Source organism: Triturus cristatus, chromosome 1_1 (genome assembly GCF_964204655.1).
Source record: "Triturus cristatus chromosome 1_1, aTriCri1.1, whole genome shotgun sequence".
In the NCBI taxonomy this organism is placed as follows: Eukaryota; Metazoa; Chordata; class Amphibia; order Caudata; family Salamandridae; genus Triturus; species Triturus cristatus.
The window spans coordinates 122492623-122509961 of NC_140579.1; the positions used below are offsets into that span (position 1 = coordinate 122492623).

At 47.0% G+C, this 17339-nt stretch overlaps 1 protein-coding gene across 7 annotated transcripts in view; it reads right to left on the reverse strand.

The window, feature by feature from the left end:
• Window positions 1-17339, reverse strand: part of LOC146869738 (uncharacterized) — a 78438-nt gene that overhangs the window by 19855 nt on the left and 41244 nt on the right. For all 7 annotated transcript variants that reach the window (XM_085613898.1, XM_085613907.1, XM_085613856.1 and 4 more), the window contains one exon: window positions 3356-3557. In XM_085613898.1, the coding sequence (XP_085470024.1) occupies window positions 3356-3557 (202 nt within the window). The remainder of the gene's footprint in view (window positions 1-3355; window positions 3558-17339) is intronic.

The following is a 17339-nucleotide window of genomic DNA, read 5'->3' on the forward strand; positions in this document are numbered from 1 at the left end:
ATAGCGGTGTTTAGTTCCTCCTGGGAGGACCACTTGCGCCACCTCTGGGAAGTATTGATGGCACTGGGCAGAGCAGGCCTCACAATCAAGGCCAGTAAGTGCCAGATTGGGCAGGGTTCTGTGGTGTACTTGGGACACCAGGTGGGGAGTGGCCAGGTGGCACCCCTGCAGCCCAAGATTGAAACCATCCTGGCTTGGGAGCCCCCCAAGGACCCAGACCCAGGTGAGGGTCTTCTTAGGACTCACGGGTTACTACAGGAGGTTTGTCAAGGGGCATGGCAACATTGTTGCACCCTTGACTGAGCTGACTTCCAAGAAGCGGCCAAAGATTGTGAACTGGACTGACACCTGTCAGAAAGCTTTTGATGCCCTCACGACTGCCATGTGTACAGCACCCGTACTCCAGGTGCACAATTTTGCTAAGGAATTTATTGTCCAGACAGATGCTTCAGAGCATGGGGTGAGGGCTGTTCTGTCACAGATGAATGAGGAGGGGCTAGACCAACCTGTAGCCTTCATCAGTAGGCGGTTACTTCCTCGGGAACAGAGGCGGAGTGCAATTGAGCGTGAGGCATTTGTTGTGGTCTGGGCACTGAAGAAGCTGAGACCATACCTGTTTGGGACTCACTTCCGGTTTCAGACAGACCACAGGCCCCTCAGATGGTTGATGCAGATGAGGGGTGAGAATCCCAAGTTGTTGAGGTGGTCCATTTCCCTACAGGGTATGGACTTCACGGTGGAACACCGCCCTGGTACCGAGCACGCCAATGCTGATGGTCTGTCCAGATTTTTCCGCTTTAGTGATGAGAACTTCCAAGGAGATGGGTAGTTCTCCCCACATTTCAGCTGGAGGGGACGCGTGTTAGACCTGGCAACATTGGCGTGGGTCTACCTTCCATTTTTCGCTGTTATCTCCTCTGTTTTTGCTGGTATTAGATGCTCTGGGTGCTGTGCCACTGCCATTCAGTGCCACAGCGCGAATGCTCCCTGTGTAAATATGACATGTGAATTGGTATCTCCATGATTGGCTTATGTGGTTTACCTGTTAGTCCCTAGTAGTGTGGCCTGTGTGTGCCCAGGGCTGGTAAACAAAATGCTGCTGGTGGGCCTTCAGCGCTGGTTTGCGCCACCCACAGAAGCAGCTTGTAAAGTGTGTCTCAGACATGCCACTGCAGAGTCTGCGTGCAGTCCAGAACTGCCATCTTGGCTGTGAAGTGCACCCACTTCCCGGCCCCTGAACCTTCCCTTGGTATCATGTGAGTCACCCCTATGGTATGGTGCATTGTATGTGTAAGGTAGGACATGCTCTGATGTGTGTAGCATGTCCTAGTAGTGAATTACACCCAATTTCGTTTTTCACTACTGTAAGGCTACCTGTTCTCCATAGGCCAGAATGGGCAGTTTGACTATTACATTCTATAGTCCTAACTCACCCAAAGAACATGGTAGAAAGACGAATTCACTATGCCTGGACTCAGACTATTAAAATACATCTTTTAGTTACGTTTATTTTTATATTCTGTGTTTGAAAATAGCACTTTTAGAAAGTAGGTATTTTCTTGCCTAAGCCTTCCAGTGTGCTCTGCTGTTATGTGTATTGGCTGTCTGAATTTGGAGGGACAGGGCAGGCTGAGTCAGACCTGGGTTGAATAGAGAGATCTGCATTGGAGTATGGGTAGGGGTAGCTCCTTGACCTGAATAGGGGTGTGCATGGAAAGGTGAATGCTGGCTCCACCTCCCACTGTGCGTCTGATGGCAGACCCCCTCTTTATGAAAGGAAGGATGCAGCCTGGTAAACAAAGTGCTCCAGGGCTGGGCAGAACTGGTTCTGGCTGAGTTCAGTGACTTGTAGCTTCTGATGATAAATACTTTTGGGGTATAAATATCTGTGCTGAAACCCCTACAATTTGTATTGCTCCTGGACAACAAGAAGAACCTCTGTCCGTGTAACTGAAGGAATCTGCAGGAGAGGACTGTCCTTGTGCTTGTGTGCTGTTTCTTGGATTGGCCTGCAGTGGTTACTACTGGACTTGAAGGAGAGGAAAAGGACTTTGAAGAAACATTTATTTTATCTTGCTACAGCAATCACCCAAGGGCTAGAAGAGAGCTAGCCTCCTGCTGGAATCTCAGGCACATCAGACTCCACCACCAGCCTCCTGTTGTCTCCCAGCGAGGATTTCTATCTGCAGGTGAGGCTCCTTTGAGTTCCAGGGCCTCTAGTTCTACTACAGAGAAGAGAGTGCTAAAAATTGTCGCTAACGCCTGTTTGGGAGCCGCGGCAGCTGAAGCGTGTACGAAAAATCATCATGCTGCTGCCGCTGAGGGCTTGCTATCGGAAATCATCGCATCGCACGTTTGCGGGCTGCCAAAAGCTCGCTAACCCGAAGGTCATCGCATCGCACGGTTGCGGGCTGCCAACTGCTCGCTAACCCAGGGATTATCGCATGTTTGCGGGCCTCCAAGTGCTCGCTAACCAAAGATCATCGCATTGAGTTCATCGCTTCATGACATCGCATCGCATCAGTATTGTCGCTCCCTCGCGGAGCGCCGTTTCTTTTCATTGCAACAAGATCGCACACGCAACAGGCTCGGCGCATCATCCTCCCTCGCGGCAAGGATTTCAACGCATCGCCGGCTTAGCGTGGAGAAGTTTGTCACTTTGTCCTGCACACAGATCAGCGCATTATCCTCCCTTGCGGCAAGGATTCAACGCATCGCTGGTCTCACGTGAGGAAAATCATCGCTACAGCTTCTTAGCGACATTTTGGTTGTTTTGCTACAGAATCCAGGTACTTTGTAAGTAAAAGGGTCGCAGAGACCACTGCTTTGAACTGAATTCCTCTTTGCACACTTTGAACTATTTTTGCAGCATTTTAAGAGTAACCCTATTTTTCTAGTATTGTGGATTTTTACTGTTATTGGTCTTGTGTTAAGTCTATATATAAAGATACTTATTTTGTATAACTACTTGTGTGGTGTCCCTTTGTAGTGTTCCTCACTTTGTTACTGTGTATGGTCATAAATGCTTCACACACTGCCTCTGAGACAAGCCTTGCTGCTCGTGCTACGTTACCACAGGGTTGAGCAGGGGTTATCAAAGGGCGTAGCCTTCTTACTCTGACTTAGGAAGAAGGGTTCCTACTTGGACAGTGGCCAGCCATTGCCAACTAGAGACCCCCATTTCTAACAATCACTGTCAGTCTATGTGCCGCTAGTACTCTAAATATTTCCATAAAGCAGCTGGTGGCAAAGCCTGCTAAGCAGAAAATGTTTTTAGGCTGAATATATGACACGCTCCAAATTAGACATCGCCTTTTGCTTCCATGCTTCCCAGTCCTCCCCTTCCTCCTCATACCTACGATGGTGCCCACCACCCGCGGGTTCAGGCACTGCAGACCATTCTCTCCGGAGAGGTTGCTCTTGGCTTGCTCATCACGGGTGAAGAAGATGTCGAGCAGCAGCCGAGCCAGAGCAGTCTGGCTGCGGGCGCTGGAGCAGGCCAGGGTGAGCTGACTCTCGTACAGGTATAGACCAGCGCCTAGGACCAGCTCGATCATCTAAGCAGGGAAAAAGAGACGGGTCAGCTCTAGGGCAAGAGGTTACCAGAATAACAGCACAAATGACAAAGAAAGCCAAATCCACTCAGCTTCTGAGGGGGGATTCGATGCACCGACGGTCAACTTACACACATGAAGACATCAAAGTGAGTAATATGAAGGTCAGGAATAAGAAAAGGACTTGCATTGTCGGCATTAAAAAAAAAATCATGCCTTTGAGCAAATAAAGTATGTGCACCAGGAAGGCAGAAACAAACCCTTATCCCCTCCTTACTCATTCGGTCTCTTGGCAGAATCCCTCAGAGATACCACTTCATACAGAACAATGAGCAGCAAACAAGCGTCCCTCAGGCACACAACAGCTAGGCTACTAGTAAAGTTGGTTGCTCAGTAAGATTGCAAATTGTGGATTTCAGGATGGACCTAGAATCAGTGCCACAGTAGAGTAGTCATGGGAAGAATGCTGCCTACTTCCTATGCTCTGAGATAAGGGATTCCTTAACATGCCGAAGCTGCTGACGTCTTGGACGTAGTGTCTGTTGTCCCTGGAAACCACGGGAGGCACTAATGAATGGTCACTTAATTGAGAAGTACCTCCTTTTCTGATATTTACTTCTGACTGTTGTGAGAAAGTGGCTCTGTATATACTTTCCTTCAAGCAGAGGATTTGTCGGACTGACCTGTTTGTGGGACACAGCTTCTGCTAAACTTTTCTGTTGGTGTTTGTTTTGGGTCTTGCCACAGCACCTCGCCGCGTCGTGGTGCAGAGTGAGGAAGCTGCCTTTAAAAGGACCCTGTGTGCTTGAGGGGAATTCCATCTGCTATAGGGGTGGAGCGCTGCAGGGACTCGCTTGCCCAGGAGTCCCTGCGTGGCCTCTGACACCTGTTCTGCGCCCCCTGATAGCCCCGCCCCCTGGCCGTCGCTCACTCTATTAAATTGGCCCACCGTCCTGCTGCGCGGGACGCCGGGCGAAGCCCGGGCAAAGGGCGGGCCCGTTTAAGCCCGTTAAAGACCGGGTAAGACTGGACTGGGCCCCCCCTCTTATATTTGAACTGTGGACTCTAGTTATATTCCCTTATATACCACGCTAACTCCTAACTGATTTCCTGTAGAACCATCATTCGATAGTCTTTGGTGAAATATATTAATGTTATGATGACTAGGGGTAGCAGGAGTAAAACTGCACAGGGGGCAGTGCACGCTACTGGCCCAATCGATCAGTATATTACTAGGGCTAATGAGGCGATAAACCAAGGCATATCACTCCTGGAGCGTAGGGTTTCTCAGGATCTGGCCTTGGCCAAGCGATCATCAATGGGCTCTTTAGTGCTAGCTAAGACACCCACTAACCCTTGGGAGAACAGGCCCCTAATTGAAGTACGAGCAGAAACCCATAGTGTGCCAAATACGGCTGATTTTTCGGCATCTTTGGTACTCTCGGATACGCAACTGAGTGAGGCGCTTGAGAAGACGCCCAAACTTTTTGCGAGCCCAAGGCAGGGGGTCCCCAACACAGAACATTCAAGGGGAAAGAGGGAGGGTGCTATACCAAAACGAAAGAAGCCTAAGGAAGTGAAAAATTGTAAATCTAATAAAGAACTTCCTATCATTTATACGCCAGGAAAAGATGCACCTACACAGAGCGGTCCAATCAATATAGCAACGGATATGATAACCCTCTCTGTGAACCCAATACATCTTAATGATCCTGGTAGTCTGGGTGAGGGTTGCAAAGTTTGTGAGGCAAACAACCAACTATTATTCAGATTGGGAGAACTTATCAAAATCTACATGCAGCCCATCAAACTAGCTCTCTCAAATATTGAAAAGCTGATAGCTTCTATGAATGCAACTTCTAATATTCAGACGGGTGGCGGGTTGGTTAAACCAGGGGGGTCAAAAACAAATAGCAAAGATTCAACGGTGGAGTTGCAAATCACAAAAATAGCCATTGATGGGTCAAATATAAGAACGAAGCCAACTCCAGCCGCATTGAAGAAGGTCATAGAGCCATTTAAAACCCCAGTCCCTTCTGACAACACGAAAGCTATGCCAGCCAAACCATCAGGGTCACAGTATACCAACGATAGGAACAGGGGCGGGAGTGGGCACCCAATACATCTACCACCAGAAGCAAGTCCATATGTTGGAATCATGACCGGAGTTCCCGAGCCAAGTCAAAATGCGGAGGAACCGACATGGTCTTTAAAAAACAAGGTACAGCATTGGCTTACTATTAATAGACCGCTGCCACCTCATTGTAGTAGCAAGATCTTAATGGTGCGCAGGGTACCCTGGATAGGAAACGAGAGGAAAAGGACCCGGGGGGATTGCATCATAGTCAACTTTGACGACCCCCGTACGGCCGATCACATTTGCTGTTGGGGTAGGCGGGCAAAGAATGACGGAATAGAGACAAGGTGGTTCTCTTTTTTCTACCCCCCCCACTAATCAACATAATGATGCCCCTGATTGGAGCTGGTCACAAGTAAGAAACTGGGATAGAAGAAGGGAGTGGGTTGATTGGTCAGGTCACGGAGGTAGAGACATAGATCCCTTTGTAGGCTGGAGAGGCATACCAGTCGCAAATAGGTTTAGCTGCCTAGAAGCAGTGGACTGACCACTATTGTGTACTGGACATGGCCTTGAGGGCATTGAATATCCTAGTCCCAAACCTTTACAATCTCTGGCTAGCTCTACGACTAATATAAACATAGATACTAGCTATATGACCCCAGTGATGCAGACAATTGACCAAGCAATCTTACAGGTCCCAGCTTTATGTCCCTACCTTATTTCTGAACCAGGGCCTAGTATTGCTCAGTCCATGTCTTCTATTGAATTCATGCCTCCTGTTGTATTCATGCCTTCTATTGAATGCCTGGGTCCTCAAAATAGCGATGGTCATGATCCTAGGGGCACATTAAAGATTCTTAGTTGGAACCTAGCAGGTATTCACAGGAAATTGTGCTCACCAGAGTTTAATGCTTTAGTGGAGGCGCATAAGATCTGTCTGTTCCAAGAGACCTGGAGTTTAGAACCACTCCATCGAGTTGGGTATGTCACATACTCTGTGCCTGCAGTACTCCCTAGAAACGGGAAGGGTCGCCCCTCGGGGGGCCTTCTCATCTAGGTTAGCATCTCCCTTAACTGCCGTACAATACTTAAGCAGATTAATAGCCCAGATATTCTAGGAATCTCCTTGAGAGGTCCCCGAGGTTAACCCTCGATTTGTTTAATATTTATGTTAGAGGTACCAAACATGGGTCTATGTCCCCGATAGTGACCATTCTTGAAACAGAGCTCAGAGAAAATACTGTTGGTGCCCAAGTCCTGGTTGCGGGAGACTTTAACTGCACCTATGAGCCTCTCTCAACAGATGATATTTTGGACATGGGTGAGGATGATGCTAGAAGGGGTATTCCAGCCCTAACTATTCCTCCGATCAAAAGATGGTCCCAAAGTGCGATTCAGTTAAATGCTCTAACGTTGGAGTTTGGCCTAAGAGCCACAAATGGTCGTACAAACTAAGACCCCATGGGTGCTGCTACATTTAATAGAGCCAACCACACCTCGAGGATAGATTACATTTTGCTAGATTTTTCACTTTGGGGATTAGTACAGGATATGGTAGTTTTACCTACTGTAGAAAGCGATCATATTTCGCTTTCTCGGACTCTTAAAATCCCTTGGCCTAGTAAAACACTCGAAGTGCTCCCTAAGCAAGCTCACAAAATCTCGGTCTCCTCTTGTGGGAGACGCTTGAAGTGAAACAAAGTTTCAGCTGATGAAACTAAACTTAATACTATCGATGAAATGCTTACAACTTCACAAACGGAGTTGGATACTATTGATCCGGCCCCGTTAGCAACTGGAAGGGTTACATCTATTTTTGAGGGTACACTTAGGTCTATTGGGGACGTATTTTTGAAAAAGGTGCGTGCAACCCGGAATCCAAGGGGCAAGCACGATTGGTACACATCTGCATGTAGGCACGCAAAATCTCTTTTGATTAAGGCTATTAAAGGCAAATCACAAGCCCTGATACAGGGAGCTAGGAAAGAGCATAAGCAAATATTGGCAAGTGCAAAAAAGGAGTGGGAAGAAGAGTACTGGCGTACTTTAAAAGAGGCAAGTTCTGGGAAAGATCTAAGGCGTTTCTGGGACACAATCAGAGCCAGAAACAGACCAGATAGTGACCTCATAACATGTAACATTACTAGCCAAGTGTGGGTTAACCACTTTTCTAAATTGTATACTCGCCAATCTGGAAATAACACCACAGTTACACCCAATGATGAACAAGGCTGGGAGGTGGCTCTAGCAAATCCCGACTCCCCAACAAAAAGAGTAGAGTATGCTATTGATACTATCATGCCCCAAAAGGACTGGGAGGTAGATCCAGTAGACCCCGACTTCTCAATAAAAGAAGTAGAGTATGCCATTAGTACCATCATGCCCCAAAAGGCGGCCGGTCCAGATGGTATTCCCAGGGACTTGCTTCGTTCAGATATCCCGAAATGGGGGAAATTTATTCATTGCCTGCTCATTGCCATCTGCAGGGGTGCACCAATTCCCACATCCTGGAAAGGGGCGGAGATCGTCCCTATTTTTAAAAAAGGGGCCAGGGACGACCCGTCGAATTATAGACCTATAAGCCTGTTGGATATAACCCAAAAGGTAGTCGGTAAGGTGCTGTTGGTTAGAATATTACAATGGATTAGTGAAAACAACATCCTTTCTGACTACCAGGCAGGATTTAGAGCAGGCACTGGCACAATAGAACAAGCCTTTAGATTGATGCTAGTATACTGGAAGGTGGTGGTCATAGGCAAAGGCAGTCTTTATCTCGCGTTTATTGATTTAAAGACAGCCTTTGACCTTGTACCTAGGGAGACTCTCTGGAGAGTCCTTACTGACATGGGGATACCACATTACATTCTATTGCGACTTGTAAGGCTCCATGAGAACAGCTTTGCCCAGATAAGATGGGGTACAGAGGGAGAGAAAACCAGCAGTATCCCGGTAGAGAGAGGGGTTCGCCAGGGATGTGTTCTAGCTCCCACCCTCTTTTCCTTGTATGTCAACGGTGTGGTTGAGCATCTGTTGAAAGATCCTTCAGATGAACCATCCCTGGCGGGGGAGCATATCCCCACCCTTCTCTTTGCGGATGATACGCTTTTGCTATCTAAATCCCCAATGGGTCTTCAAAAACTACTCAATAACTTCCAGTTTGTTTTGTGCAGAACGGGGCCTGGTAATCAATACCGATAAAACAAAATATCTTGTGATGAATCCCCCCAAAAAACCTGTGCGTTCCCCAAAGTTGAACGCCGTACCTTTGGGCAGGGTGGATGTATTTGATTATCTAGGCATCCGTTTGTCGCACAATATGCAGTGGGCTCCCCATTTAGGTAAAATGCTGCTAGCCCACAAGAGGGTAACAGGGGCTCTTTTGAAGGAGCAGCGCTCCTGTGCAATTAGACCTATAGCCCCTGTTATTGAAATCTATGCAGCAAGGGGAGTTAGCTCTGCTCTTTATGGGGCAGAGCTGTGGGGCTCATGTAACACTAGTGAATTGTCAAGATCTGAGAGGAAGTTCTGTAGGGCCAGCATGTCACTTCCCCAGGGTACTCCCATGATCCCACTAATGCTTGATTTAGGTTGCCGCCCCATTGGTGATTTTGCAAAGTTCCGGCCCTTACTTTTATGGGCCCGGCTGTGGCGAGTCCCGGAGCTTGCCAAATATGCTAAAGGGCTCTCTGAAGTAATGTCATTACCTGGATGGCATAGGATAAAATGGCTGAGAGATATGAAAGCCCTCCTGTATAACTTGGGTCTAAGTGAAGCCTGGGCAAATAGGTCTTCCCCCCAAAGGCAACACTCAAGAGTTTGTATTGGAACTGGATTGTGACCCAACGGAGCATTAACTGCACATTGGGCAGACTCACGGAGGACTTTCTAAAATTTAAGGATTTGCCAATCCGGGAACTTTACTTAGACATTATTGAGAGACCATTCGACAGGACCCTTTATTTTAAATTTAGGACCGGGACTCTTCCACTGCACGCTTTTACATCTCGGTGGAAACCCCCAGCACAGACCACAGAATTTTGCCCTATTTGCATATCCAGGCAAGAGTCAGTGGCACACTTTCTGTTTGAATGCCAGGAGTATGCACAACCAAGAAGAAGATGGCTTAAGCAATTGTGCCGTTTGTTAGGAACCAGGCATCACACTGAGGCACTACGTATTTTAATGTCGGACTCTCGCCCACTGTATGTTTGTGCCCTTTCCAAATTTTTATCATGGGCCTGGTGTATTAGAAGCAAAAGGCTTAAAGGAAATGTTTAATCTCTTTTTTAAATAATTATTTATGACGTGTTTCTTTTTGAAAATTAAGACTTTAAGGTTAAATGTAATCAAATTTCTTCTTTTTTTTCTGTGTTTTTAATGTGAAGCTTTTATGATAAGTTTTTATCGAAATAAAGCCTTTTTGACTTTGACTTTGTATATACTGTTCCTTAATAGGTACAGGGTGTACAGAGTCCACAGTCCCCAAGTGTTTGACAGAGGTTAAAGTTAGATATAACCTTACTCTCTAAAGTGGTAGCTTGGTCGAGCAGTAAGGCAGTATCAGAGGACAGTGTAAAGCATTTGTTGTACACACCCAGTCAGCAAATGGTCTCACACACTCAATAACTGAACTCTAGGCCAATGGTTTATATATAAAAAAATATATGCTTGTTTTATTTTAGAATCAACACTTGGATTTAAAATATACTTTCTCAGGATGAGATGTTTCATATAAATACTTTTGCAATATGCAATTGACTTTTGTAAACAGTTACAAGTGGTTGCAATAGGCAACTCTATTTTAAACACAACAATGCATTGAGCTCAATGATAAATTCAAGTTATTTGTAACAGATTACTTTTTAGATTACTTTTGGAATTCCAGGACTGGATCCTAGATTCAGTCCTGGGTCAGTACTCAGAATCAAGTGATGAAATTCGACTTAATTACTGTAATGATTTTTAAACAATATTTAGCTATTTTAAAAGTTGACACTTAGAAAATATTTCAAAGAAAACAGTCAATGATTCCCTATGGAAGAAAATTCAGGTTACAGGTACAGTATGTTCTCGTTACTTTTGTAGACTCAGTACCGGGACCTTTATCCAAAACAGGTAAGTAATTACGTTTTCAGATATTATACGATTTTTGAACAATATTTAAAGATTGCAGAAATCGACACTTAGAAGAAATTTCACAGGAAAACAGTCAATGGTTTCCTATGGAAGAAAATTGAGTTAAGGGTAAGTACAGTTGTAAGTATTTTTCAGAGTCAGTGCTGGGCACCAAGATCTAGCACTGGGAGCTCACCCAAGAGCAGGTGAGTAATTTAGTTTTCGTTACTCGGCTGATTTTTGGTGAATATTTTAAGATTTGAAAAGTCCACACTTAGAAGAAATTTCAGGAAAAAGCCAGTCAATGTTACCCTATGAGGAAAATAGAGTTTGCGGTTTAAGGGTAAGTACTCGACTGGCAGAGTTGAGGTTATGGGCATAGACTCAGGGGTCCCCCGGGGTCAGGTAGGTACAGTTGGTTCACCCTCAGCGGCTCTAGGGCGGCCGGGTGCAGAGAGAGTTAGGCCCAATGTTATCCTACGAGGGATGGGGGGCCTTGGTTGGTGGCTGGTGACTGGCAAGCCACGCGGCTGTGGGAGCTGGGCTCCTGGTCACTTACTCAGGGCAAGTGGGGAAGTAGGTAGGTGTAGAGTTTTCACTGCCAGGGCCACTCGGGCGGCTGGGTGCAGAGTGCTTTTGAGCCTTCGGGCGCTCAATGGATTTCAATGGGAAATCTCCGGTTTAGAAAAAGACTGCAAGCTCGGGGACGAGGACTCTTCAGGTGCCACCACTACTTCGAGGGGTAAGTTGGGTAGTTGGAGGATAGGTAGGTACCCCGGGATTGGGCACAGGGGGCCGTGGGGCGCCGCGTGCAGGGGTGCCTTTTGGTGTCGGGAAATCTTACCCTCTGTTGATCGCGGTTGGGGGGGCACCTTGTTCTGAGGCTGCAGGCTTCTTCAGGAGTGTCGAGGGAGGTCCTTGGGTGCCGGACTCGGGGTCACAGTCGCCGTGGGGTCGTCCTCAGGGTCTTTGTTCACTCCGCACTGGCCAGACTTGGCTGGTGCAGAGTGTGCTGGGTTCGCGGTTCCGGGCTGCTGCCAGGAATTAGAGGTAGATTTTGAGTAGAGCCTCTACTCATGGGAGTCCCAGGGGCTTAGAACCAAAAGGTAGCCAGGTCCTCTGGGGTTTGTGAGGTTGCTGGCCACAAGAGATGCCGGGTTGGAGTAGGAGCAGGTTCGAGGGTCGACAGGCCGGAAGGGCTGGGGCCAAAGCAGTTGGTGTCTTCCTCTTTTTAACAGCTGCAAGGCAGGTCTTCTTTCTTCTTGCTCTTCTTTGTAGTTTTGAATCTGGGGAAGGAAGGTTCAGGGTGCCCCTAAATACTAGATTTAGGGGCGTTACAGGTAGGTGAAGGGCAGGGGCCAATGGGTCCCTGTCCTGGGGTGGGTACACCCCCTATCCTGCCTCTCTCCTGTGGGAGGGGGTCAGGAGCCTAGTCCTGATTGGGCAGGGCTTCCCATCTTCAAGATGGAGAGAGCCCGGAGATGTGCTTCACCTCGCCTCCCCCACCTGAGGGGTGGGGTTGGCAGGCTGTCACATCCCCTGTCCTTATTTGGGGTTTCCGGCCAAGCTTCCCGCCAGAGTGGGGGGTTGCAGTGGCCTGGGGAAGCTCACAGAGGCGGAATGCCTTTGAAGCTTCCCCCTGCCCATCCTGGGGGAGGATATTTAGCACCTCGCCCAGGATGTGCATTGTTGCAGACCCAGGAGAGCAGGGGCTCTCTTACCCAGGGGTCCAGCAACATGTCTGCTGTGTGGCAGCCTAGGCAGCCTCAGAACAGTTGTGGATTGTAGGTTTAGGTTCTAGGGGGCCTCTCTAAGATGCCCTCTGTGGTGCTTTGTACATTAAATCACACACTGGCATCAGTGTGGATTTAATGTGCTGAGCAGTTTGATACCAAACTTCTCAGTCTTCAGTGCTGCCATTATGGTGCTGTGGAGTTCGTGTTTGACAAGCTCCCAGCACCATATACTCTTAGCTGGCAGCACTGCACTTACAGGACCCAGGAATGGACCTGGGTACTGTAGGGGCACAGGGCTCCTGCCTCTGTGCCCACACCACTGGCATAGGGCACCCAGCTAGAGGGGTGGCTGATGTATGCCAGGGCAGTGTAGGTTGTGTGAATGGCACACAGGGATGTGTGCCATGTCGACTCACTGTTTTGTTTTGTATCTAGACACTCAGCCTGCAAGAGCAGTGTGTGGGTGTTAGGGTACAGGGCCTCTAAGGGTGGCACAATGAGTGCTGCAGCCAAGGCCCTGGGTACCTAGGGTACCATTTACCAGGGGCTGACATGTGGCCGGGGTTTGCCAATTTGGGGTTTTGGCTGTTAGGCAGTTTTTAGGGAAGGAACACAGGCCCTGGACACAGGATTGGCAGGAGCCCAGGGCACAACAAGGAAAAGTGCATCAGCTATTAGGCAAAAAAGGGGGGGGTTACTGCAACAGAAACCCACTTTCTTACAACTGTAGATTCCTCACCTTTAGAACAATACCATATGCCAGACTGGACCAGAATTCCTTAAAGCAACTGCTTCCCCGCGCGGCATCAATCGGCAGTGACCCCATGCCGCCCAGAGTCAGAACAGAGCCACATATGTACGTTAACGTGATTTCCTTTCTTTCTGCGACGTTACATGCAGATCCAGAGCTCAGCTTCTAGATTTGTGAGTTTTATGGACTTCTTCCAAATTCATAAGACATTGTAAACCGTACAGAGACTGTAGGAAGACGATGTCATCACTTATCACTATACTGCTTTGCCCTGCTCCAGCAGGGTCCACAAAGGGTAAAGTTCATACTCCAATCCATAGCAGACATAGGCCCCTGCCAGACATATGTCCAGCTACAAATGCATCTGTCAGCCTTGGAATGTTATCACTAGTCCCTCCCATAATACCTGTACTATAGGCGACTGGAGGCCATGTTTGGCTTCTATTTGTATCGAGGGGTTAATGGGCACATGCATCAAGGGAAGCATTTGTAATTCCTTAATAGCGATTATTAAGGAATCGCTATTAAGGAATCGCAATTGCCTATGCATGTAGGTTTTGCAAAAAAAAAATTAAAAAAAATAGCGATTCCTACACATTTCCTATTAGTATATCTTAAATTGCGATTCGCTAATAGGGAATGCTTTCCCATTCATTCTTATGGGCCTCTAGACCCATAGGAATGAATGGGAAAGTATTCACAACTTGCGATTACCAAATAGGTAATCACAAATTGCGAATGCAATTTCAAGGGTGCTAGGGGGCCAAAAGGCCACCCTGATGCACCCCCAATATTGGCATGTGTGCACATGTGTGTGCGCCACATGTCACTTAGAAAAATGCTATTTTTTCATTTTTCTAAGGATTTGCAAATTACCATCAACTTGAACTTGATTGTAATTTGCGATTCCTTAATGCAAAGTCGCAATCTGAGATTGCACCTTGCATTGAATTTAGGGAATTGCAAATTGCGAATCCCTAACGGCATTCGCAAAATAGGTAATCGCAAATTTTGTGATGAACTATTTTGCGAATGGCTTTGGGGTTTGATGCATCCCAAATGGCTAATTACCAATCGCAAAGGGGTCGATTCTGCTAATCAGCCAGTTTGCAACCGGTAGTTAGATGAATGCATGTGCCCCTAAAAGTGTGCCACACAATCAAATGGATGAAGAGGCGGACAACTTAAGCCTTCCTTATTACACTAGTTATGCACTGTACCTAGACGTTGAAAATGATGGTGGGCTGGACACTTTCCCTAAGATGGAGCTAGAGACCCCTACAGGTGCACCCACTGAGCAGAGTGCTTCCTTTGCAGTATTTGTGCACAGGGCAACAGATGTCCTTGATGGTCTACTAAAGAAAGAAAATATAACTTGTTGACTGAAATTTTACAGCCTGGGGCTTCCTCATCAGAAACCCTGCAGGCCGTTAATGAGGCCTTACAGATAACTTTGATGACTTCTGACACAGTGCCGTCCTTCAGTTTGTCAACTTGTGGCTGGGTGTTGCAGGCCTGTCTCTATCGACACAGCATTTGTAACCCAACTTTAGAAAGTCTAATGGTGCAAGCAGAAACTTGTGAAGTCAACCAAATGCATTCCCTTTTGCCCCTCCAAATAGTGAATTGAAGCATTCAAGTTTACTGTTCACTAGCCTAATCCTATGAACCTTGAATGTCAGGAGTTACAGGGGAATTGCAGGTCAAGCTCCCCAAACCCCATGGACTGCAGGTGCAGGGGTGCATTTAGAGGTCAGATTTCTTCTTACCAGGCAGGTCAGGGTTGTAGGGACCCTTTGGATTCACACTGCAGGTGTCGTCGGGGACGTCAGGAGAGGTCAGTCAATATGGTGGATTCGAGGTCAGGATAGCTAGAGGACCTTCACTGGACCGTTGGGCCACTCGGACTCGAGAAGTGGGCGTTGGGTGCAGAGTGGGCAGGACTGGTAGTTCCAGATGGCACAGGAGTCTTTGAAATCGATTTCCTCTGGACAGGTCCGCTGTCCACAGGAGACTGCAGCCTTTTTTTAACGCAGCAGTAGGCATAAGGTATGAGGAGGGTTCCAGTGCATTCAGGAAGAAAGAAGAAGAACACAAACAAAGGCTCATCGTCAAGATTTCTTTCGAAGGATGTCAAGCAGGTCTGGTTCCTTAGTACTGGAGGGATTCAATTCCACAAATCTCCACACATGACTCAAATTGTTTCACTTCACTGGATTTAAAAACGTAATCACATTTCTGCTTGATTTCGGGGTTTGATCAAGTATGTAATGCAGTGTTAGCTTCTGAAGGTAGTTTGGACCTATTGCCTTGTGAGATTTGAAAGACGGAGGACAGAGATCCGAAATGTATTTATTTATTTGTGCTTCTAAGTTATTTGAGGGCTGGCATGATGTCAAAGCCCACGGGATGGTTATTATCTCCTACGCCGATGACACACAATTGGTGCTAGCAATTCACAATGATGGAGTAACAATTGCTGCAAAAGTCCAAACTGGCATGATCGCAATCAGCACCTGGATGGCCAAAAACTGGCTAAAACAAAATTCTGATAAAACCGAGGTATTGATATTTGACAAGCTCCACCCTATCTGGTCCTCCATCTGGTGGCCTACCGACCTGGGTCCACCACCTCCCCCGGCTTCAAAAGTCAGAAACCTGGGAGTTCTATTTGACAATAAACTTACTTTCACCTCACACGCTAACGCTATCGTCTCCTCATCCTATTGTAAAGCGCTCTGATATCCTTCGGGATCATGTTCGCGCTATATAAAACTTTATAAATAAATAAATCCCTTTACACTCTAAAGGATGATTAAAAAACTTTTACCTTTTCTTCCACCCAACGCTGGCAAAGCCCTCATTAACGGACTAGTTATTTCGAAAATCGAATATTGCAATGGCCTCCTAATTAATGCTCAGAAAAAGGTCACCAATAGACTCCAGATGGTACAGAACTCAGCTGCTAGCCTGATAACAGGTACCCCTAAGTATCATCCAATTTCATCAGTAGTACGAAACCTGCACTGGCTTCCTATAATAAGCCGTATTAAGTTCAAGGCTCTCCGCATTGCCTTCAAGACCATTCACAAAAGCGGACCGGACTTTTTGAAGAAAGCTCTGGGTGGATACACTCCTAATAGAACCCTCCGGTCCTCAACTGCCAACCTCCTGCACATCCCCCGCACAAGGACAGTAGCCTGGGGTGACAGAAGATTTATAGTCGCTACCGCTAAACTTTGGAACTCCCTTCCCCAGCATATTAAATCATGCCCAACCCTGCTCGCCTTTAGGAAACTCATCAAGACTTGGCTTTTTAATCAATAGGCACCTCATCTCTGACTCCAACCTCTACCAGTTCGCAGCGCCGAGACGCCCCAGGGTATTTGCGCGCTCTATAAATTGCTTAAATAAATAAATGTGTGGTAACTGTTTTCAGGTTCTGGATTTTGGTGCTCTGGCACAGACAGTGGCACAGTCAGGAAGGTATCGGAGTCCTGGTTGAAGTCTAAAGTGAAGAAGATCCTTTTTAGCAGGCGAGTTATTTCCATCTCAGACGGAAAGATCTGAGTCTAAGCCTCGTATATATGCCGAAGAGCAGCAGAGAAAAACAAACCCTGTGGAACACAAGAGGCAGTGGAGTTTTGTAGAACACAAGAAGAATCCCATATTGGTCTCTTGACTGTGGTTAGACGAACGATTTGCACAAGTGCAGGAGTGTTCTGGTGACTCCTGCACAGAGGAGTTTATGGTCGACTGCATTGTATGCAGTAGAGTTGGATAGGGGCTTCTTGTGTGAGTACTTTCACAATTCTAATAATTATGCAATTACTGCAGATAAAATCCACACAATTAATCAAATAGTATAATCGTGAAATAGACCAGATTCAAAGACAGCCGAGTTGGTTCAGAAACAGATGAAGTCCTGTGTCCCAGCAGCTGTTTTCAAGAAGACAGTCAGCGCAATTTGCGATGGATCTGAATCCTGTAGGAGCAGTCTCGCTTCTGCTTCGAAGTGAATTGGGAGGAGGGGGGGGGGGGGGGAGGCGGGGAGGGAGTTGGAATCTACGATCTGAAAAATGTCTTACCCAATATTCTAAAAC